Source organism: Carcharhinus amblyrhynchos, chromosome 18 (genome assembly GCF_965287045.1).
Source record: "Carcharhinus amblyrhynchos chromosome 18, sCarAmb.v2.hapA, whole genome shotgun sequence".
NCBI classification, from domain to species: Eukaryota; Metazoa; Chordata; class Chondrichthyes; order Carcharhiniformes; family Carcharhinidae; genus Carcharhinus; species Carcharhinus amblyrhynchos.
In genome coordinates this window covers 7,283,437-7,308,629 of record NC_137341.1, presented here as the reverse complement: position 1 = coordinate 7,308,629, position 25,193 = coordinate 7,283,437, and the positions used below count along the sequence as shown (strand labels likewise).

General features: G+C 43.2%; 1 protein-coding gene across 1 annotated transcript in view; it reads right to left on the bottom strand.

Moving 5' to 3' along the window:
* The window catches only part of pemt (phosphatidylethanolamine N-methyltransferase), a 107,374-nt gene that overhangs the window by 32,436 nt on the left and 49,745 nt on the right, over positions 1 to 25,193 (bottom strand). Inside the window, exon 4 of the mRNA XM_080206302.1 lies at positions 9,362 to 9,507. Coding sequence (XP_080062428.1) covers positions 9,362 to 9,507 — 146 coding nt within the window. The remainder of the gene's footprint in view (positions 1 to 9,361; positions 9,508 to 25,193) is intronic.

Sequence of the window (25,193 nt, the reverse complement as noted above, 5' to 3'; positions counted from 1 at the left end):
CTCAAAAGGAATATTCCGACGTGCCCCACCGAAGATATGAAACTTGAAGGACGTGTACAACATGGTCAACAGAACAAGGAAAAAGGGATGCAGCAACTTGATTAAAGAGAATTTTCAGCCACAATATTTTAAGTGATTCACTCTATATCCATAGAATCCTTGTAGTGCAGAAGGAGATCATTCAGCCCATTGAGTATGCACAGACCGCAATCCCAATCAGGTCCTCTTCCGTAACCCCATGTATTTACCCTGCTAATCCTGCTGACGCTCGGGTCAATTTAGTATGGCCAATCAACCTGACCGTACATCTTTGAATGTGGGAGGAAACCAGAACACCTGGAGGAAACCTACGCAGACACAGGGGGAATGTGCAAACTCCACACAGGCTCTGAATGATAAAACAGGTCAAATGATAAATTGAATTTGGAAATTACCTAGAATCATAGGCTGGGTTTTTCTGGCCCAACCTGTTGGCAGGATCTTCTGGTCCTATTAAAGGAGACCCCCTCCCTCCCACTCCCACAGTGGGTTCCCCAGTCAGCCAGCAATGCAAATGACCATTGACTGACGGGACTGGAAGATCCGGCCGGTGGCCAATGGCAAGCCACCTCCACCACTGGAGCACTGGCAAATCCTGACCGTAGACAATTTCGTAATCCTAGAGTAAGATAATTTGTATAAGAACTGGATGTATTTTTACCTTGCACTATGCACAAGCTGGTTGTTGTGTTTCCTGCATTTAATATAATGACTACACCTCGAATGTACTTGATTGATTGTGATGTCCTGATGTTGCGAAAAGTACTATAGGAATGCAGGCCTTTACTTTCTTTAACATACAACCCATTGTATAATGCTTATATTGCACGAAATTAGAAATTCGAGAGTAGTCAGTAAGAAGAAAACGATCAGCTAGAACAGGAAATGAAGCAACCATAGAGGATGTGGGAAGGACAGGGAGTTGTCATGGGCGAGATTCTCTGGCCTCCATTTTCCACTGACCTCGCCCCACACCGACGGGAAATCCACGGGCGGGGACGTGCTGCCAACGGGACCGGAGAATCCTGCCAGCGTGAACAGCCAGAGAATTCTGGCCCATGCCTTTTAAATTGTCGGATCCAGGTTTGATCTCTAATCCTGAGCCTGTTAAGTGCGTTACGAGAAGACATTATTAACCAGTCACTCATTTCACATTCATTTAAAGGGTGGCGAATTAAGGTGAGAGGAGATTCATGTGGTGCATAACCACAAGCATGAACCCGCACGCTCAAATGGCCTTAATCTACGTACTATCGTGGTCTCATTGCTGTAGTTTCTCCTCTCAGCCAAGTACTCTGCTGTGCACTGCAGGTGATTTTTCAATCTAACACAGCTCAGTGCATATTTATCTCATACTGCCTGTGCAGAAGTTACTGGGTATCTGTTGGAGGCTGTGAAACCAGGAACAGAACAGCATGATAGGCAGGGATGGTTTCAAGCATTAACCATAAGATAAAAGTTTGGAGTCGGAAGAAAGTTGTAGCACGGTTACTTAAATGTGAATCAGTTAACTTTGAAGTCTCTGGTTCAGTATTCTGCCATTACCCTACACTCGATGAAAGAAACATGTGAGCACTCATGACTGCTCTTATGAGTCTGGCCTAAATAACAAGTCCTTTCATTCAGGGCTGGCAAATAGTTCCTACTGCACCTTCTTTCATCCCCTCCTAATGATCTTTAGCAGAGAGCCGTCGGATGCTCGGCACTTATTTCTTTGGACTTTTGTGGACTGTTTTGCACTGATGTTGGATGGGCGAATACAGTGGTAGAGGAGGAAGCGACGGTAAGGTTGGGTGCGCAACCCATTGTCAATTTAAATGCATGCAAATATATTTAAATGGCTGTTCCACCCATTTTGGGCACGGTCCCAATTGTGGCCATTTTCGGGCCTCGGTAAAGGGGGAACTGGCGTGGAGATGGGCGCAGATCACACTATTTGCCTCACATCCGACTTTACCAAGTTTTTGCGCCCAAAAGTGGGCACAACTTGATGGTAAAATCTGGTCTAATGAGACGGTTCCTCAGTACCAGCAGCGCCACCAGGAGCAGTGGTCAGTGCTGGAACTGCCAGAGGCCTGGGAGCAGGAGCAGCCGTGGAGGTCCTGGAATCCAGGTAAATTAAGATGCTTTGCCTGGCCCTGTCAGACTGCCCTGATGAGGGTGGACAGGGGTCTTCTCATGGAGTACCCTTTTTATGGGGCACAATTTACCCGATCCAGAGGTCTCCTACTAAGCCTACAGGTAGGCAGATACGGCATTTCTGAATGGCCTGCTTACATTGCATGGGTCCCCTTCCCAACTGTGAATCCCCAGGGCCTTAAGTGACCATTAATTGGCTATTTAAGGACATAAAATGGCCCAGGGAAAGGAAGGAAGACCTCGACCTGTTCTGCCCTGTTGTAAACGGTAATCAGGAAGGTGACTGGTTGTCCATCCTACCTGCTTAAACACTGCTTCCTTCTTTTCCGAGCCTGCTCTTCAGGATGCAGGGGGAACTAAATTCCACTCTTACTTCCCGTGTCAAGACTTTGGGCGAAGAACATAAAATAACTTTTCAATTGTGAGGTTTGTATGAATTTCCATTATAATAATTATTCATCTTTTAGACTTTCCGGAGCTGCCTCCTAGCTCCCATCGCAAGATATCCCACTAAAGTTGATTTCAGATCCAACCATCAGCCAGTTTATATAGAGATTTATCTTCAAAAATGTACTGGGCGATGGAGGTCTTGTGGTGCAGTGGGTAGCATCGGAGGCTTAGGGTTCAAGTCCCACCCCAAGACTTGATGGCCAAGAAAGGCATGTTCATAATGCAGCCATCAAGTTGAATATCAACTTCCAAATCCTTCCAACACACACCAATTGCAGGCAGCAAGACTGGGAGAGATTCTTGATCAATATGTTATAAAAAGAAAATTGGAGAGTCAACTATCACGCGCCATACTTCAAGCCTACATCATGCATGTAGAAGTACACATTGCCACAGCAACTTGGAACTTCCTGTGTCAACTGCAACAGCTCCTTGGTTCATAGTCATTCTCTGCATTTTCTCATTGGTGCTATCTTTAGCTCCCACTCGGGCATTGGAAAGCCCTTGCATAGCTGTTCACTCGGCCTTCAGCGTCATTCTGCTGCATTTGACATGTTGGTATCCGCTGTTCCTCATTCAATTTGGCCTGTGCTATCCAGTTGCTGTCCTGTTTCAGTTTTCCAATTCAGTTGAGACACCAGCTTTTCTCAGGCCACTTTAGGGCTGGACAGTGATGAGTTGCGGGGGGCGGGGTGGGAAAAGAAGACCAGACAACATCCAGGTTGTCCGATTGGCCTCTTCTACAATGTAGGGCTTCTATTCTATGATATATTAAATGAACAAAGCCGTGTGAGATACAATGAGATGCAACCACGATAGCCAGCTGTGCTGAGAGTTGATACCCTTATCAATAAAATCTTCCCTGAACACAAAAATCACTTCAGATAATAAATTTAAATAATTAAAGATGTGGTCCAGTAAAAGGCAGTTAGATCCTGCATAGTTCCTGGAGTAAATCTTAGGGAAGGAAACCAATTTACTTTCAGAAGGTAGCCAACCAGGCTACAAAGTTTACAAAGAATGAATTTTCTGGCTTTTCCTGCCGTCGGGATCTTCCAGTCCCATTGACGCCTCCCTCCCCGCCCCAGCACCAGCTGGAGACAGACGTCCTATATCTTCCATCCTTGTCTCAAGGCTTTTGCTCCCTCACGTTGGATTGTTTCCTGAAATCACTGCTGCCATTGTGAGTCTTGCCAGGATCCCTGTCAATGAGATCCTTCATTGTTAGTTTAGATTGGTTGGGAAACCTGGGGGTGGGGGGAGGTGATCAATGTGTTGCTCTGGAAAAAGGCAATGGCAGGAAATACAATTTAGTTGGTTTGGTACTCAAACCAACAGGAATTATGTGGATAAGATAAAAGCGTTTGACCACAGCCCTATTTTCTGTGGAGGGAAGGTGGGAGGGAGTGGGAAGGAAGGCTGAGGTAGGAGTTGGGCTGGGTGACTACAGAGCAAATACAGAGGTTGCTGGGTGTGAAGGAAGCTCAGTGTAAGAAACTCCCCTCCCCCCCCCCCCATCCAATCCCCTGTGCTCTAGCACTGTTTTTAATGTTTTTAAATAAAAAAAAGACATCCCTCTGGTCTTCACACTTCCCACCCCCTTTCTCTATGCCCTAGACAACCCATGACACAACCTACCCACCTTGGCATCTGTTACCCCCAAGCCAACTTATTGCCAATTCATGCCAACCCATGTCAACATCCAGCACCCTCTCCCCTCACCCCTTTCATGCCAACTCATCTTGTATTATTGGACACTTCCAAGATAGCTTTAGCACTTCTTGGGCAGTTCCCTGACAGTTTCAATGAGCTTGTGAGTAAAACGTGCATAACCGTGCTTCATTTTAACAATTCCAAAGGGTGCTTTACCTCTCCCAAAGGGACCGTATCTCTCCAAAAGGTGTCCTGGGACCCTCTCCGGATGGGTACCATACCTTTCCAAAGAGGTACAATGGCTATCCAAAAAAATCCACCAAGTTCCGACATCTTCTTACCTGGTCTAATCTGCACACTCTGGGATTCAGATAGAGTTCAAAAATTAGATGTCACTGAGACAGCTGATGATTTAAATGGTCAGCTGCCCCTGTGACTTTTGCTTCCACGAACCCTGGCCTGACTTCAGTCCCACCCTCGTGAGGATGGGTAACGCCGGGCTTGGTTAAGGGACTTACAAATTGTGGCCATTTTCCGGATTTTCGGCAGAGATCCACTCCGCTGTGGCAAATCTGTGGGCTGCTTCTCATTGCATCCTCCTCATAGCTCACTCAGCCGCCTAGCTTTGCATCATTGGAGTAGTTGGATACATCAACTGTAGTGGTAATGTTGGGAATCACGTTAGACAGAAAATCAGGAATGCATAAGATAAAGGAAAGCATCTGTGATTATGGGTGACTTTAATCAGCATACAGATTGGGCGAGTCAAATTAGTCACAGTACAATAGAGGACAAATTTTTGGATTGCATTCAGGATGGTTTTCTGGACCAAAATGCTGAGGAAGCAACAAGGAATAGGCCATCTTGGATTGGGTATGGTGCAATGAGAAAGGATTAGCCATGGTAAATGCGCAGGCTTGTGGGAGGGCTGGGCAATATGTTCTTTCGGAGGGTTGGTGTAAACTTGATGGGCTGAATGGCCTCCATGTAGCGATTCTGTGCTCTATAGTGTATTTGCGAACATCCAGCTAAGTACATAACGGCTTCATTCAATGGACAAGAAGTAGCTTTAAAAAAAAGCGTTTGAATGACATGCACCATTATTAATTTGCAGGTCTTATAGCAATTTAGGGCAAGAAAACGCGAACATGTGAATTGTGAATTGCCACAAGATGTTGCCCAATTTGGGATGATCTGGAATTAGCTTTGGGAAAACAGCATCTCCATGATCTGCATGATGTTGCTCTACTTTCTCATTAATACCCATTAAATTCACCACAGAACATTAAGCCTAAGTGACAGTGTATGCATCCTTTTAACGCCTCAATAACTGTTAATCATTGCCAATCAACTTCTCTTAACCAGAAAGCGAAAAATTAAAAGCGCGGAATCTCATTCCTTCAGGTGTTGGGGATTTTAAAAATGCTAAATTTTAAAACTAAAATTCTTCCCATTTGTCTCCTTCTCTCTCTTAATCCAATCTTTCCTTCCTCACTTTGCTACCCTTTCTAATTTAATAATGAATTTACTTACTTTAATTAACTCTCCTTCTGAGCCCTTCCTCTGTTTATTACTGAATCTGTTAAGTCTCACTGATTAAGTCCTGTTGGATCTACAGTTCGCTAACGTTTGTGGCCCTTACCACAAGTTGTTGGCAGATTTGACAGCTAATCAGGTCTCACATAAAAGAACTACTTTGTGGTCAAACCTATCAGTTGATGGGCATAGGAAAGCTACCATGGTACGCTAGTGAGATCCCTCTACCCCAGCACATTCTTGGCCTGCTGTGCACTTGGACTTACAATAGTTCAAGAAAATATATTTCTGAATGTACTTTCTTGAGGACTCAGTGAAAACAACTGGAGAAAAAAGCAGGAGAGAAAAGAAAACACAACTGGGTTATGGGAAATCAAAATAGCAACAGGACGACAAAAGACACAGGTAGTAGTACGTCATATGTTTTACAATGTGAAAAAGCCACAGGAGCACTTATAAACTTGTGGATACTTACTGCTGTGCTGTTTGAGCTTTGTGAGCCACACAAAATAGTGCTGTGAGATTAATTGAGTTACTCAAGCTCAGGAATGTAATGCCAAAGCAATATATAGTCCACATGGGAATGTGTTTTCATCTTCTTCTGTGTCATAATTTGTCATCCTCAGCTCTGCAACGGTCTTTCGATCCAAACCTATGTTGAATTGGCACCGTATAATTTTTAAAGTGAGATAGGTTTAAATTTATTTATTAGTGTCACAAGTAGTCTTACACTAACACTGCAATGAAGTTACTGTGAAAATCCCCTAGTCACCACACTCCGGTGCCTGTTTGGTACACTGAGGGAGAATTTAGCACGGCCAACGTACCGTAACTGAGTTTCGACTGTGGGAGGAAACCGGGGCACCCAGAGGAAATCCACTCAGACACGGGGAGAACATGCAGACTCCACACAGCCACCCAAGCTGGGGTCCCTGGTACTGTGAGGCAGAAGTGCTAACTACTTAACACCATGCCATCCGTTATAAGTTAGTGGAAAGGTAACTACTACTGGTGCTGTAACCTGGCACTTGCTGCCCAGTGTATCATTCAAAATCTGATAGTGCAATCATGTAGCCTTGATTTTATCTGGAGTTGGAAATTGAGTTGACTCTTATCTGCCCTCTGAAATGGCTGAACAAGGGCAAATAGGAATGGGCAACAACCTCACATTCTGAAAGAATGGCTGATGTACTAAATGAGCACTTTGCATCTGTTTTTCCCAAGGAAGAAGATGCTGCCTGTAATAGTGAGAGAGGAGATAGCTGAGACACTGAATTGATAAAGAGGAAATATTAGTGTGGACAGGATGCACTGCATCCTGAGGTACTGGGAGAAGTAAGGGTGGAAATTGCAGGAACTAGCCACCTTTTTCCAAACTTCCTTAGATACACTGTTGATGATAGAGGATTACAGAATTGCAAATGTTAAAGGCTTTTCAAAAGAGGGATGTTAAACTAAGCCAAACAACGATAGGCCAGTCAACTTAAGCTCGGTAGTGGAAAAACTTTTAGTACCAATCATTTGGGACAAAATTAAGAATCATTTGGACACATGGGGATAAATTAAGGAAGATCATAATGGATTTAAGGGAAAGTCATGTTTCACTAACTTGCTTGAGTATTTGATGATATAACAGAGTTGATGAGAGTAATGTGGTTTATGTGGACCTCCAAAGAGCAATTGAGAAGGCATCAAGTGATAGCAAAATTAGAGATCATGAAATGAAAAGGGTAATAGCAGCCTGGATACAAAGTTGATTGAGTGATAGTAATCAAGACAGTAATGGTGAAGTTATTTTTCAGATTGGAGGAAAGGTGGGGTTCCTCAGGGGTGAATGTTGGGGCTCCTGATATTCTTGACATACACTGATCATCCTGACTTGGGTTTACAAGGCACAGTTTCAAAATTTGCTGATGACACAAACTTGGAAGTATTGTGAACTATGAGAATAATGATAACCTTTCAAGAGGACATGGACAAGCTGGTGAAAAGGGCAAACAAGTGAAAATGAAATTTAATAACGAAAAGTGTGAAATGACTCATTGTGGTTGAAAGAATGAGAAGAGGTAATAGAAAATGGAGGGAACAATTCTAAAGAGGGTGCAGGAGCAGAGGGACTTGAGGTATAGGTGCACAAATCACTGAAGGTGGCAAAACAGGTTGAGGTGATTGGCAAAAAAAGTAATGGTGACATGAGGAAAAACATTTCGACGCAGCAAGTAGTTCAGATCTGGAATGCACTGTCAGAGAATGTAGTAGACAAAGATTAAATCAGAGCCTTCTGAAGAAAATCCAATAATTATTTGGAGAGAAATAAATGCAGGGCTACAAGGAAAAGGCAAGAGAACAAGACTAGGTGAGTTGCTTTTGCAGAATATAATGGGCCAAATAGCCTCTTGTTGTTCTGTGACCAATCTTTGGTTTGATCTCAGTGTTTTACAGCTATTGAAGTTGCCAGCATTGTAATGGAGCAGTCAAAATCCAGACAACAAACTCCCACAAACAGAAAAGTGATAAAGACTTTACACTTGTTCTTATTATTTTGATTGAGAGATATATACATTGGCCAGGGCACCAGGGACAAATCACTGGTCTTCCTTAAAATAGCATCTTGAGATGTTTTACATCCACCCAAGCAAGCAGACGGTGCCTCAGTTTATGATGAAATCATCACAGAATCCCCACAGTGCAGAAAGAGGCCATTTGACCCACCAAATCTGCACCGACCACAATCCCACCCAGTTCCTATTCCCATAATCCCTCATATTTACCATGCTAATCCCTCGATACTCAAGATAATTTAGCATGGCCAATCAACCTAACCTGTACATCTTTGGACAGTGGGAAGAAACCCATGCAGGCATGGGGAGAATGTGCAAACTCCACACATTGACCCAAGGCTGGAATTGAACCTGGGTCCCTGGCACTGTGAGACAGCAGTGCTAACCACCATCACCCCCCCCCCCCCACCCCGCACTGTGCCACCCCATTTCAACATCTCGACCAACAGTACACCTCTAACAGTTCAGCACTTCACTCTGCTAGAGTGTTAACTTTGATAAGACTTGAGTCTGGCTCTTGTGACTCAGAGGGAAGAGTGCTACCAATGGAACCATACATGACACAAGCTAATTTGTTTTGTGGTTGTTGATTAATGTTCGCCAAAGATCCAGAAGAATTTCCCACTCTTTAATCTTTTACATCCCTTAAACAGCCTTATCTAAAAGATAGCACCTCCAGAAATGCAGCAAACCCTCACCAGAGGACTGGAATGTCAGCCTAGGTTATGTGCTCAGGTCCTGGAGAGGATTTGAGCCCACAGTCTTCCGACAGAGGAATATGTGCTGCCAAATGAAGCAAGCTTAACAAATACAAGTTATTAGTGTGAACATGAAAACTGTAACTCTTGCAACACAGTAAATCATATCGACTATATATCAAGTGATTACATGCCACAAAAATAATAGTAAATTTAGATCAAGGAAGCTGAACTTAGTACAAGATACTTATTAGCTTGACTATTATCAACAATAATTGTTCTCACCTAAAAATGTACCGACGAATCCCAGTGCAAAGAAGCTGCTCAGGACAAGGATAGTACCTAATAGCAACAGGCCGAGGCCAATGTAAAATGCTATAGCGCTGTCAAGGACTTGGACCTTAGGTTGAATTTTCATTGCTTCAGTAAAACTAAGGAAAGACACAGACAGCACTTGTTAGACAAGAAATTAAACATGAATTAGCTTGAACAAACAGTTTGTCTCTATAGTTATAAAAGAGGCTTCAGTTATATTGCAGAAAGAGACCATGAAGTCTAACTGCTCGGATTTTCGGGTGCAAGCTTGCTGTCCTCATACCTGCTGCAAATGGATTGATTGATAGAGAAAACTGGTCTTCAAATGGTGACTTGGCAAAGTGCAACCCTGGTGTTCGTCTCTGTGCACGCTTTAGAGGGCTGGCGACTAGTTCTTAGAAGGCATGTGTCCAGACAACCTCCCCTAATTAAAGGCACGGTCCCTATAAAAGGGCAATTGCAGCAGGTTGCTGGATAATTGTTTTTGGTCACCCAGAAAGAAGGAAGGACTGGGTCCCCAGCTTCACTGACATGACCCTATGGACCTATTCTGCTCGAAAGCTAAAGCCAGAAAGGAAGCCAAGTAAAGTCTCTTGTGAAGGCTTGCTGGTGGTATGGGTTCTCTGAATGTTACAATCAGTCCTTTGTGACCCCGCTTCTCTTCACTGACTACCAACTGCACAAGTAGCAGGAAGTAAATACAGTTCAACTTGGAATGCTGTTTTGCTGCACTTCCCAATGTGAATGCTGCACTTGCAGCAGGAAGACAGGAGGAAATAGCAAAATTAATATGTTACAAAAGTATTATCTGCTAAGTAAGGACTGCAGCATTCTCTGTGAATTTTTGAAAATGAAACTAACATTTATATTTCACATCTGTCTGCATCTTCTGTTATTATCAACATTCTCCATTATATATTCCTACACCTACATTCATAACAGCGGAAGCACGATCACATCACCAACGCTATGAAGTTTAATTACAGCCTGACAAGTCCACATGAGCAGTTTCCATTTTAAGTATGGACATAGTTATTTATAGTGGAACCACAAAACTAGGGACATAATGCATGACCTTAAATCAGGGGGGATTGAATCATATCTGTGTGCTCTGGTTCAACTATCCTCTGGCTTCCAACATGTCACCTGAAAACTATACTCACTCCGTGTTCAATATTACAAGAGATTCACTGCTCAACGCAATTAACGAACTTTGTTTCTATATCTACAGCATCACACTTTTCGAAGAATTATGCCTAGAAATGAGCTCAAAGGCATTTTTCCCACGGCCTCGACTGCTGAAGATTTCCAGCCATATAGACAAATCCTGTGTGTGTGAGGGACAGACGAAACACAAGGGTGAGATGCCTTGAGCTGTAGTTTTCCTGCTGTGTTAGTTCTTTGTAAGAACTATCCAATTGGTCCCATTTCCCTGCTCTTTGACATAACTCAGCGTGTTCATATTTATTAATAATTAGTTTTATTTGTTTTGTCCCAAGTTTGCATTTTTCGTCTTCTGGATCAGTATCACTGTCTATTCATCTTAGCATAACTCTTCGTAACTGAACAGAAAGTACAAGTTGCCCTGAGGCTTTTTGTCTTTCTTTGATGTTGTATTGAAAAATCATTATCCATGGTTGTGACCTTGGGCTTGTACTATTCTGCCAATTCTGATAAACAACCTTGGCTTAACTAACAAAATAGTGATACAGCTCTATCGTTAAGGTTAGATGACCTGACAAAGGAGCAGCCCTCCCAAAGCTTGTGCTTTCAAATAATCTTGGGCCATAACCTAGTGTTTGTGACCTCTCACTTTGTTAAGGTTAAAAACATTGGGCTGAATTTTAACAAGCAAACATGGGTGGATTGGTGTCCAGAAAGATGTTGAGATGCGCTGAAAACAGCATTGAAATCAAGGCAAGACTAGTAATTGCCCATTCTACAACTCAACAGCTGAATGAACTATGGAGGGCATCCAACCACAGCCTGAACCTGAAAGAGCAGCTTGCAAAATACCTGGTGTGGTGCACTGCACTGCATGGGCACTGGAGCTGAATCCTCAATAAAACTGATAAGAAGAGGATTGCAGCTCTTTGAAATGTGGCTCCAGCAAAGGATCCTTAGAATCAGCAAAAGCCAATTAATTTGTCCACAGGATAACTGGAGTCTCAGGGAAGAAGCTGAGTGAAGAAGCAGCCATGGAGAAAGTCCAATGATGGGAAAGGTGGGGTTGGGTGTTGTTGACAGTACAAAATGAAATAATAGGACTGGAGTCACAGAGTCATAGAGATATACAGTACAGAAACAGGCCCTTCAGCTCAAACTGTCCATACCAACCAGGTTTCCTAAACTGAATATTTGCCTGCATTTGGCCCATATCCCTCTCAACCTTTCTCATCCCTGTACCTGTTCAAATGTCTTAAATGTTGAAATTAACTAAACAGGCCGGGTAGGAGAAAGACTGAATGGGTGGACAACATCAGAAACCTGTTGGAGGGAGGAATTACAGCAACACGTAGAATTGCAGTGAACAGAAATGCCCACAGACCTTAGTGGACAATGGCTAATGATGAAACAAACAGTTGAGCAATGGTGATAATAGTTCCAAGTCAGGGTGCTGTGTGGCTTAGTAGGGAAATTGCAATCGATCGTGTGTCCACATGTCTGCTTTTGTCCTCAGGTTGTGGTTTGAAAGGTGTAGTCAAAGCAGTCTTGGTGAGTGGTTGCACTGCACTTTGTGGATAGTAAACATTGCTGCCACTATGTGCTGATAATGGAGGGAATGAATATTTAAAGTGGTGGATGGGGTGCTGATCAAGTGGGCTGCTTTGTTTAGGATGGTGCCGAACTTCTTGAGCTGTTGCAGCCACGCTCATCCAAGACATTCCTGACTCGTGTCTTGTACGGACATATTGTGGGGAGTCAGTGGGTGTGTTATGCACCGCAGAATTCCCTGTTCTTGCAGCCACAGCACTTACTTAAATGGCTGGTCCCGTTCAGTTTATGGTCAATGGTAACCCCCAGAATGATGATATTTGAAGTATTTAGTGACGATAATGCTATTGAATGTCAAGGACTGTTGGTTAGATTTTCTCTTGTTGGACACGGTCATTGCCTGGCAATTGTATGGTATTAATGTTACTTGCCATTTATCGGTCTAAGTCTGACTGCTGTCCAGATCTTGCTGCGTGCAGGCACGGAGAGCTTCAACACCCAAAGAACTGCAAATGGTACTGAACACTGCAACCATCAGCCAGCATCCCCACTTCCAACCTTACGTTTCAAGGAGGTCACAGAATCATAAAAAAAGTTATGGTGCAGAAAGAGGCTATTCATTCCACTGTGTCTGAACAGTCAAACAAGAGGAAAGAAATAAACTAGGTGCTCATTGTAATCTCACGTTCCAGAACCCGGTCTTGGTCTTGCCAGTTCCAGGATTTCAGACGCAGATCCAGCTGGCTTTTAAATGAGTGAGCATTTCCGCCTCAACCAGCAACTTAGGCAGTGAATTCCAGACGCCTATCACCCTCCGGGTCAAAAAGCTTTTCCTCATGTCTTCTCTAATCCTTCTACCAATCATTTTCAATCTGCGCCCCCTGGTAACTGACCTCTCAGTTAGAGGAAACAAACCTTTCCTGTCTACCAAGTCGAGGCCCCTCATGAAATTGTAAACTTCAACTTGGTGATGCCTCAGCCTCCTCCATTTTAAAGAACAACCCCAGTCTGTCCAATCTCTCCTCACAGCTGCAATTTTCAAGCCCTGGCAACATTCTTGTACATCTCCTCTGCACTCTCTTCAGAGCAATTATGTCCTTCCTGTAATGTGGTGACCAGAACTGCACACAAAATCCCAGCTGTGGCATAACCAGTGTTTTATACAATTCGAGCATTACATCCCTCCTTTCCTATTCAATACTTTGTCTAATAAAGAAAAGCATTCCACATACTTGACTACCATATCCACCTGTCCTGCCACCTTCAGGGATCTGCGAACATGCATTCCATGGTCTCTCATTTCCTCAACTCCTCTCAATGTCTTCCCATCTATTCAGTACTTCCTTACTTTATTTGTCCATTCCAAATGCATTACCTCACACTTTGCTGGACTGAATTCCATTCGCCACTTTTCCACCCACTCAACCAAACCATTGGTAACATTTTGGAGTTGACAGCTATCCTCTTCATTGTCAACTACACAGCCAATGTAACTGTCGTCTGCAAATTTCCCAAATATTTCAGTCTAAATCATGAATATGTACAAGAAACAGCAAGGGCCCTAATACCCAGTGCCTGTGGAACACCACTGGAAATTGATATTCCTTTCACAAAAATATTCAACCCCTATCACTCTTTGTTTCACATCGTTGAGCCAACTTTGGATCCAACTTTCCACTTTCCCTGTATCCAACGAGATCCCATTTTTCTGGCCAGTCTGTCATGTGGGGTCTTGTCAGTTGTCCCACTGAAATCCATGGAGGCAACATTCACTTCACTACGCTCATCAATCATTCTTGTTACTTCCTGAAATGCTTGATTAAGCTAGTTAGACATTATCTCCCCTCAACAAAACTATCCCTGATCTATCCATGCCTTTCCAAGTGACAGTTTAACTGGTCTCTCAGAATTGATTCCAATAATCTGCCCACCACTGAAGTCAAGCTGACTGGTCTATAAATATACTGGCCGATCCTTCGCATCCTTTTTAAATAATGTTATAATATATGCAGCCCTCTAATCCTCTAGTCCCTCGCCTGCATCCAGTGAAGATTGGAAAATGATCCTCAGAGCATCTGCTGTTTTTTCCCTTGGCTTCCTTTAAAAGCCTGAGACACAATTCAACTGGCCCTGATTTATGAAGAAAGTCAGTCCCACAAGCACCTCCTCCTTCTTCATTATGTTTATTGTATCTAATATTTCACACTTGTCTTCTGTAACTAAAAGTCTGCATTATCCCTCTCCATAGTGAAGACAGACTCAAAAGTACTCACTGAGAATCCTGCCCACATTGATGAAGAAGCCAAAGATGGTTGGGCCTGGGACCCTATTCTGAGGAACACCAGCAGCAATGTCCTGGCCCTGAGATGGTGGCTTTTTAACAACCATAATCATTTTCTTTCGTGCAGAGTATGACTCCAATCTTCCCCTGGATTTCCATTAACTTCAATTTGCAAGGGCTCCTTGATGCAACACTTGGTCAAATGCTGTTTTGATGTCAAGGGCAACCATGCTCACCCCACCTCTGTAATTCATTGGCCGTGTTTGAACCAAGGCTGTAATAATGAGGTGTAGAATAAAGTGCTTCTTGCAGAACCCAAATTGAGCATCAGTGAGCAGATTGTTGCTGACTAAGTGCCAATATAGCACTGTTGCTGGCACCTTTCATCATTTTGATGATAATTGAGAATATTCTGGTTAGTTTAAGACATATTTGGAGAACTTTCAGCTGGCATTCACCCCAGGCGCAAATGGCACTGTCAGCAGAAAATCCCATAATACCACTGGAACGTGAATCTCAGCGGCGAGATCTCACTCTGAGATTTAAATGTATTTAGAGGGCTACCCGCCATGTGTTCTCCCTAGGAAAGGGGCAACCCTTCGTCAATGTAATGTTTATAAGAGCTTCAGCAAAATGAGCAGCTATAAAAGGGGAACTCGCTGGGGGGCGCAAAGTATGGGCAGCGAGGGAAGAAGGACATGCCTGGCACTGTCCTCTGGCACAGCCCCTTGGCAGTGGTCCCAAGACTGAGAGTATATAACCCATTGAGGTCAAAGTCAGGTTGCAAAACAGAAGTGAGCTGCAGGAAAATGCCTCTGTTCAATTAGATCCTTTGACCCCTCCACAGAGGATTGGACACAGTATGTAGAACGTCTAGATTATTATTTTATGGCCAGTGGAATAGGGGAGAAGAAGAAGGCAACAGTCCTCTTAAGCATGTATGGGACCTCGGCCACTCTAATCTGTAGCCTTACATCCCTGAATGTGCCTGATTCAAGTTCATTCACGGAAACAGTAGATTTACTGAAGGCACACTATCACCCAAAGCCCTCAGTCATCCTGCAGCTTTTTAAGTTTAATTCCAAGGGGAGAGCCTCAGGACAGACCACTACAATTTACATTACAAAGCTAAGGCAAATTACAGAGTACTACGACTTTGGGGCCATCCTGAACGACATGCTGAGAGGTTGCTTCGTCTTTTGATTCAACAATGTGGCCATCCGGAGAAAACTGTTAAAGGGGGCAGATATCAACTTTGCTGGAGATAGCGCTAGATAGGTGGAGAGTGCTGAGAAGGGTGCACAGATGCTTCAGAATGTGCAAAATGGCATCAGTTAGGATGGGAAACTCCAGGCAGCAGTGGTGCCAAAAGTGAAGACACTAGTTTTAATTGAGAAGCAAATGTAGCAAGAGAGTCAGAAGATTTAGGAGGGTGAATGCAACACCAAGGATGAAAGCAGCGTGTTACTGGTACAGGGGTAATCACTGCCCAGAAGCTTGGAGATTTAAGGAAGCAGAATGCTATTCATGCCACTGGAAGGGGCACTCGATGCACTGGTGTTAAGAGCAAGCCAAACCTGCTCAGTGCTGAAGGCAGAAGTACATGGCAAATACAGATTAGAAGATTTCCCCACAAATGACTGGTTCATTCACTCTGAACGACATGAAAGCCTGCAAGGTAACCCCCATCACAGTAATGCTTTAGGTTAATGGTAAACATAAAAAAATGGAAGTACACAGCAGAGCGACCTCTCCCATAACAGGGGAACACACATACAGTAACTTGTGAGAAGGACTTCAGCCTTTGGGTTTAAGGATTACAGCAGTACATTGATGCTCTATACATGAAAGGCCATCAAGATTACGGGTATTGCAAGCAGGCCAACTCCCACTCGTAGTTGTACGCAGCTGAGGATGGAGCCTATTGGGCCATGACTGGCTCAAAGAAATTAAATTAAACAGGACAAAAATTTTTCATATTGAAAAGGTGGCCTACTAGAATCAATAAAGTACAAAGATGTATTTTGCAATGAGTCTGGGGAAGTTATAAAGGCCTGCAGGTGAAGATCCACGTAGATCTACAGGCAGCACCAATCTTATATGAAGTTAGATGTCAGCTATGCTTATCAGCACCTTGAGTTGAATGATGTTTTCTGAAGTTATAATTAACACACAAAAGGGATTACTTCCGTATACACCATTGAGTGTGCATTTAGCTTGTCCACTGTTCTGTGGAATATGATAAAGTTTGTTACAAGGAATGCCACGTGTAATAGAATATCTAGATGATGTATTGATAACAGGTTCAACAGAAGTCGAGCCCCTTGCTAACTTGGAAGAGGTGCTAAGAATATTTCAAGAGGCTGGTATTCACCTCAAGAAGGAGAAATGTACTTTTCAGGCCAATGAAGTGGTTTACCGTGGGTTACCGGGTAGATTTACAAGGGGTTCACCCAATGAGAGATAAGATTGCAGAAGTAAAGGAGGCCCCCCAGAAACATATCTGAGATTGTCCTTCTTAGGAATGGTGAATCATTATGGGTGGTTCCTGCCAGATTTGTTGACATTGTTGGCCTCCAAACTTGTGTTACTGAAGAAGCACCAGCGGTGGTTCTAGAGGAAACCTCAGAGAAGCTTTTAACAAAGTACAACCATTATTATATTTTTGTTTATTGGTGCACTTCAACGCATCCAGAGAATTAATGATAACTTGTGACACCTCTCCTTATGGTGATGGTGCGGTTTGATGTCATTAAATGGATGATGGGTCTGAACCAGCTAAAGAATATTGCTCCAGGACTATATCAGGACTGAAAAAGGCTATTCCAGATTGAAAAAGGTTAGCTGTCACGTTTGGAGTGAAGAATTTCCACCAGTGTGTTTTTGGAAGGCATTTTATCATTGTAATGGACCACATTTGGATCTTTTTAAGGTAGCAAGGCCATTCCACCAATTGTGTCAGCAACAATACAGTATTGAGCGTTAATCTTATCAGCATATGAATAAAAGTTACAACAAGAAGTCTCACAACACCATGTTAAAATCCAACAGGTTTATTTAGTAGCACAAGCCACAAGCTTTTGGAGCACTGCCTCTTCATCAGGTGAGTGGGAGTTCTGTTCACAAATGGGCATATATAGATATAAACTCAATTTACAAGATAATGGTTGGAATACGAGTCTTTACAGGTAATCAAGTCTTAAAGGTACAGACAATGTGAGTGGAGGTGGCATGAAGCACAGGTTAAAGAGATGTGCATTGTCTCCAGCAAGGACAGTTAAAGAGATTTTGCAAGCCCAGGCAAGTTGTGGAGGTTACAGGGAGTGTGACATGAACCCAAGATCCTGGTTGAGGCTGTCCTCATGTGTGCGGAACTTGGCTATCAGTTTTTGCTCAGCAATTCTGCATTGTCACGTGTTGTGAAGGCTGCCTCGGAGAACTCACACGCCAATCATTATCTTGTAAATTCAGTTTGTATCCATATATGCCCTGTTTGTGAACAGAAATCCCACTCACCTGATGAAGGGGCAGTACTCCAAAAGCTTATGGCTTATGCTACCAAATAAACCTGTTGGACTTTAACCTGATGTTGTGAAACTTCTTAAAGTGCTTACCAGAGTCCAACGCCGGCATCTCCACGTGAAAACAAATATAGCAAATGCGGGTGAACTGAGTTACCTACCATTGCCTGAAAGTGTCGCACACATCCAGCACCGCAGGAAATTGAGATGCTGCTAAATTTCTTGGATACACTGCCAGTTTTGGTGCAGCAAATTAAGTATTGGACCAGCAGAAACTCACCTTTGTCCAAACTGAAGCATAGAATGGACAGGATGGACTAATGAGCCATTGTCTGAAGTGAAGCAGCCATATTGTATTTGGAAAGATGAATTAAGTTGTGAAGATGGCATCATACTTTGGGAAGCAAGAGCAGTCGTCTTGGTACCAGAAAGAGCATTGCTTTTGGTTGAATGACATAGTGCCCATGCAGGTGTGTCAAAAATGAAGACGCTTGCCACGGGTTATGATTGGCCTGGTATTGATGCTGTCATTGAGAGGTTAGCGAAGCACTGCAATCAGTGCCAGTTGCAACAAAAGTTGCCTGAAGTCCCTTGACATTCTTGGCAATGGCCTAGTCAGTCATGAATGTGTCTCCACATTAATATGTGGACCAACTTTGAGCACAATGATATTGCTCCTGAATAGATGCCTAAGAGGATGCAAGTGGTTGAAATGAAATCTACGGCATTGCGTGCCACAGTTTAGAAACTGCGTCAGTGTTTTGCATCCTATGGGATACCTGAAGTAATCATGTTGGATAACGGAATGACCTTCAACAGTGCGGAATTTCAGCATTTCACCTCCACGAATGGTATAAAGAATATCAGAAATGTGCCATACCAATTAGCATCCAATGGAATGACCGAACGAGCAGTCCAAACCTTCAAGGCAGGTCTTAAAAAGCAATCTGGCATGACTCTAGAAAATAGGTTGGACTAAAACCTGGTGTTGTCAGACTTTTTACTCTAGAAACCAGACCAGAATGTCTCAACTTCTTCTGGATACTGGACAATGCTGCACGCTACAACATAAGTGCTGCTAGTGGAATTATTGATGGGCCAGTGTCTTATGTCTGCACATTTGCTGGGGAGGGTAGAGGCCAGTCAGAAGGAAAACCACAAGTCAGACAAAGCAGCAATAGGTGAACCAGTTTACGTAAGAGATTTTGGAAGCGGACCAAGCTGGGTCCCAGGAGCCAAGAAAGGATCGCTATCTCGCAAAATGAATCTACAAAATAGAGTTTCAGGAAACATCTGGACCACGTACGTGGATGAGAGTTGTCCCAGCAGCCCATGCTAGCCTGAAACCATATTGCCAGCAGGAAATGTTGCTGGTTGTCCAAGAGCCTGTAGTCACCACAGAAATGGATGAGGCCGAGTTGTCAGTGCCTGAGGAGATAGGAGGTTTCTGTTAAAAGTAGCCCAGCAGGCGCACCCAAGTTGGTAGTTGTGCCGCTCTGCAGAAACCACCAGAGAGACTAACTCTATGATGGACTGGTTGAATGGATTGAATGTTTAATTTATTGGGGATTATATTTTAACTTCTATCATTGAACCAAAGGATTTGGAGGGGGAGGGATATGGTGGCCAGCCCCTTTAAGGGGGGAATCACTGGACCCGGAGAAACCAGAGGACCAGGGTGGGTGTTTGTCCTAGCCAATGTGGGTTTTTGCATCAGATTGATTCCAGACACTGCCTGGCAGCCATGAAACTGAAAGGCTCTATAAGACTGTGCGTTGTAAATTAACAATGGTTGTTTCATGCCTAACTGGTGAGCGAAAGTTATTAGTATCCAGTGACCCCTGCTGGAATTGAGCATGGGGTAAGCATTAGTCAATAAAACTGAATAATCCTCAGCTGTTATCACCAACTGCAACTCACGGTTAAACTTCACATTCAAATAATATGCACTTGAGTGTGAGATATTTAACAGCAGTCTGTACCCATGTGATGCAATCTAACATTCGCAGAAGTCTTCAGCCAGGAGTGCCAAGTGGATGATCCATCTCGGCCTCCTCCAGTGATCTTCAGTATCTCAGATGCCAGTCTCCAGCCAATTTGACTATCAAGAAATGGTTGGAGGCACTGGATACTGCAAAGCCCTGACAACACGCCAACAATGAAGACATGTGCTCCAGAGCTTGCCACTCCCCTAGCCAAGCTTTTCCAGCACAGTTACAACACTGGCATCTACCCAACAATGTGGAAAATTGCCCAGGTATGTCCTGTACACAAAAAACAGGACAATGTGCACTGCAGAAATTCACCAAAAATCCTTAGGCAGCACCTTCCAAACTCATAGTTACTTCCATCTTGAAGGACAATTGCAACAGATACATGGGAACACCATCACCTGCAAGCTCCCCTCCAAGCCACTCACCATTCTGAGTTGGAAATATATCACCATTCCTTCGCACTCTCTGGGTCAAAATGCTGGAATTCCCTCCATAACAGCATTGTGGGTCAACCCACAGCATGTGGACCTTTTGAGTTTCAAGAAGGCAGCTCACCACCTTCTTCTGAAGGGTAACTAGGCATGGGCAATAAATGTTGACTGCCAGCAACACCCGTGTCCCACGAATGAATTGAAAAAAAAGGAACACTTCAAAAGGGGAGAAAACTGGCAGCAGAAACATGTAAAAACAAACTAAGAGCAAAATTGTGCTTTTATTTGTATGGTAAGAGCAGTGGATTCAGTAAGGAGTTTTACTAAAGTTCATCCCTTGAGTTTTCTACTATCTGTGGCTTTGGAACATCAAGTCCGATGCACATTACCATTTACATCAGTCTCTCAAATGTCACATGAATGACACAATTCGTGAATTATCTACCAGATGGAAATGTGGACCCTCCTTGTGATTGCAATCTATAATTGTGCTTTGTGCTCTATGGAATGAATATGCGAGCATACTTCCACTGTTCACACATAACATCTTACATGTGAACTAACATTTCAGTATGCTTTTCGATATATACTTGCTTTGCCATTCATAGAGTGAGTTGCACAGAGAAAACAATTTTACTGAGAGAAGCAAATGTCAGGCTTTCAAAAGAAATTAAATGAAAGAGCTTCATATAAAACTCTCCTGTAATAATTACAATTCTGAGTTAACGCTCACATTCCTTCACAACCTCTGACTCATGATTCAGTCTTTTAAATAGATTAATGAAAAATTACCCTTTCTTCATGGCAAATTACTTCCAGTGATCACGTGCCAACCATATACATACTTTGCGGATACACTGTCAACACTTGTTCTCAACTGCAAACTTCCTCCTTTTTGATTCTGGGTTGAACAGTGATATATTGGCTGGAACTCTCCGGTCGTTCACGTCGCCAGTACTCTCCGGTCCCACACGGCAGTGAACCCCTGCCCATAAGTCTCCCGCCACCATGGGGTGACATCAATGGGAATTCTCATTGACAGCGGGGGGGGGGCGGGGGGTAACCAGAGAATCCCGCCACTAGCAAACAACAGTCATCTCCCACTGGCGGGAAACATGCAGCTGGGAGGCCGGAGAATCTTAACCATTGTATGTTATGTTAGCATGTCCTTCAGGCAACTCCTTTTACTTCTGATCTGTATCTTCTTTCTGCATTTGATTTTCAGCGTCTTTCGTTTTTTGAAGTTTTTTTTCTATTTGTTCATGGGATGCCGACATCGCTGAGTGGTGGACATTTATGTATTAAATTATGAGGGACCCAGGCCGAGTAGACAGTAAAGATTTAGGTTTCCCCTAGCTGAGGGTCCATTACCAAGGGGTATAGATTTAAGGAGATCGGTAGAAGAATGAGAGGGAATATGAGGAAAACCTTTTCACCCTGAGGGTGGTCTGAGGAATTCACTGTATAAGTTGGTGTTTGAGGCTGAAATACCCAACTCATTGGAAGGTACCTGGATCTGTACCTAAAATGCTGGAACCTGCTAGGATACACACCAGGTGCTGGAAAATGGGATTAAAATGAGCAGCTAGATTCTTCTGCTTTTCACAAACACGATGGGTGGGATTTTCCAGCTTCGCTCATCCTAAAGCCAGAGGTCAAAGCACCTTGGCATGGTCCGTGTACCGCAATTCCCATGGCGGGGCAAGACGGGAAAATTCCGGCCAATGAGTTGAAATGGTCTCTTTGTGCATCGTAACCTTTCTATGGTTTTATGGTAGGGGAAAGACCATACCATAAAACCACAGAGTATCAAATGCTCATTATTCAGAATGCCAGACATTGTAAGTGTGAAAAACACTTCGAAAACCGCACAGAAATACGCTAAGAAAATGTAAGGTTTACAATTTTATCTACAACGCATTAAAATTATGCACACAGCGTCCAATTCTGCATTCCTGCAAATTGTTCTTAATGTCCTGCTGTTATTAAAGAGCTACTGTCTGACTGACGGCGAGTAAAAGCAATGGGAGATCTGCTGGTATTTATTTAAATTACAAATCGTCAACGTGTCACAAAGAACAAAAAGTGGACGAGAGGAGAAAAAGCCCCAGTTGTTTCCTGCTGTTTTTTTTTCTGACATTGAAGATACTGAAAGATGCTGGTGAAGGACAAAAATTATGATCAGAAGAATTTGTACATCAGTGTAGATTTGCTCCCAGAAATATGCACACATGGTCTACGATTACAAACGGTTACCATGAGAATAGCTATGGTGTGTGTGTGTAACTTGGTCTAAATGGAACTTTTCATTTCAAAAGAAAATGCCGTGTATTTTTCAGTTGGGGTTGAACACAAACCAACCAACCCATCGTGCAAACTAGTCTCCCATCCACTGATTTCATCTAAGCTTCCCGCTGCCTCGGAAAAGCAGCCAGCATAATCAAGGACCCCATGCACCCTGGATATACTCCCTTCCACCTTCTTCCGTCAGGATAAAAATACAAAAGTCTGAGGTCACGTACCATCTGACTCAAAAACAGCTTCTTCCCTGCTGCTGTCAGACTTCTGAATGGATTTACCTTAGATTAAGCTGATCTTTCTCTACACCCTATCTGTAACTGCAACACTATTTTCTGCACCCTCTTCTTCCCTTCTCCCCTGTATTCTCCGTGAACAGTATGCTTTGTCTAAAGCACACAAGAAACAATACTTTTCACTGTATCTCAATACATATGATAATAATAAATCAGATCAAATCAAATCAGCAAAAGTAAAGAATGACAATAAAATTGAAAATTAGGTTATGTATGATTTCAAAGAGAATTTGAAGGTGGTGGTGTCCCCATGCATCTGCTGCCATTGTTTTCAAAGTGGTAGAGGTGGTGGGTTTGGGAGGTGACAGGAGTCTTGCTGAGTTGCTGCAGTGCAATTTGTCTATGGTCCACATTGCTGTCCGTGTTGATGGAGGAGGAAGGGAAGGGATAGGGTGCCAATCTATCTGGATGGTGTTGAATTTCTTGAATGTTATTGGAGCTGGAATCATCCAGGCAAATGGAAATTATTCCATTACATTCCTGGCTTGTGTTTCGTAGATGGTGGGTAGGGTTTGAGGAATCTGGGGGTGAATTGCTCGCTACAGAATTACTATCTCTGATGCGCTCCTGCAGCCATAGTATTTATATGATTTGTTTAGTTAAGTTTCTGGTGAGTAGTAATCTCCAGGATTTTAATGATGGGGGATTTCAGTGACAATGAAGCCACTGAATTCCAAGGAAAGCTGTTCCGAGTCTCTCTCCTTGTAGAAGGCCATTACTTGGCATTTGTGTGACCCAAATGATACCTGTCACTTATCAGCCAAAGCCTGAACGCTCAGATCTTGTTGCATGAGCACAGAATGCTTTGGCAGTTGAGGAATGGGACTGAAGATTATTATACAATCAGCCAACATCCCCACTCTGACCTTATAATGGAGGGAACGATGGTTGGGCCTAGTATACTACCTAAGGAACTCCGACAGTCATGTCCTGGGGCTGAGATGATTGACCTCCAACAACCACAACCATTTACCTTTGTGTTAGGTCTGACTCCAACCAGTGAAGAGCGAGTAACTGGATAGCAGTAAAACAGGCTCTGCTGCAAAACCTGCCGGGTGTCCCACCCCAGCTCCAACTCATTGGTTAAATCACTAGGGGAATTTCACAGTAACTTCGTTGCAGTGTTAATGTAAGCCTCACTTGTGACTAATAAATAAACTTTAAACTATTTGTTCCATCTAAATATCCTGGGGATCCAAGGACTCATGAAGACCTTACAACAAAAAATGTAGGTATTTAAGATAGAATTTTAAGTAAAGAACCTGTTTACAAATTTTTGACGCAGAGTTATGAAGGAGGAGGGGGGTAATGAGTTTTTTTTTTGCTGATCTTTGTTTATTTCTCTATGGCATTGGGACCTTGGGGCATGAGCAATTTAAAAAAGATATATATACTGCACAGAGGTACAATCTCCAAATACTTGAGGATACTGACAACATTTGTAAAATGGAACCTTCTACAGGAGCTATCTGAATGTTGGAGAGAAAAGTGCCTGGAATCAACCTGAGAGAACTGAGAAGAGTGCTACAGTGCCACCATGGAGAAAAATGTATCGCAAACATTGCCAGTTAGCGCATTATACTTACGGCCCTCTCTTCCATCACCTCCAACCATTGCCTCTCTGACATCATTATGGCCTCCCAGTTTGGGAATATTTGCACCCTACCATTAAAAGTTATTCTGTTCATTTAAAGCTAGTCAGGTACCCGTTGTGCCTATGTTGGCAATTCAAGATTAAAGCAGATGAGAAGTCCAAAGATGTGCAGGTTAGGTGGATTGGACAAGCTAAATTGCCCCTTAGTGTCCCAAAATGTATAGGTTAGAAGATTAGTGCGGTAAATGCATGGAGTTACAGAGATAGTGCAAGGTGCCCTTTTGGATAGACAGTGCAGACTCCATGGGCCAAGTGGCCTCTATGAAAACAGTTTAGCACAAGCTATTTGGATCACTCGATAAGAATTAGCTGGTGCACCTTGGTGATAAAATCACTCAATATTACTCATATTTATTCTTAGTTTGTTGCTTTAAAGCCTTGGGAGTTTCTGATTGACAGGTTTGAATTATTTTGAAAGCAACCTTTTATCTTTTGCGGCACCATGTTCAAAGAAACCTGAAGATTTGCAAAGGTCAAGTCCTTGTTCATTAGTGCCTTTTTTGCTGTATCATTGTACAGCTGGAAGGAGAGAGACAGATCTGATGTTGCCTCTCTCTAACAAAAGCTTGACTTCACAGATATACGCACCAGGATTATGAAAACTAATGGTTT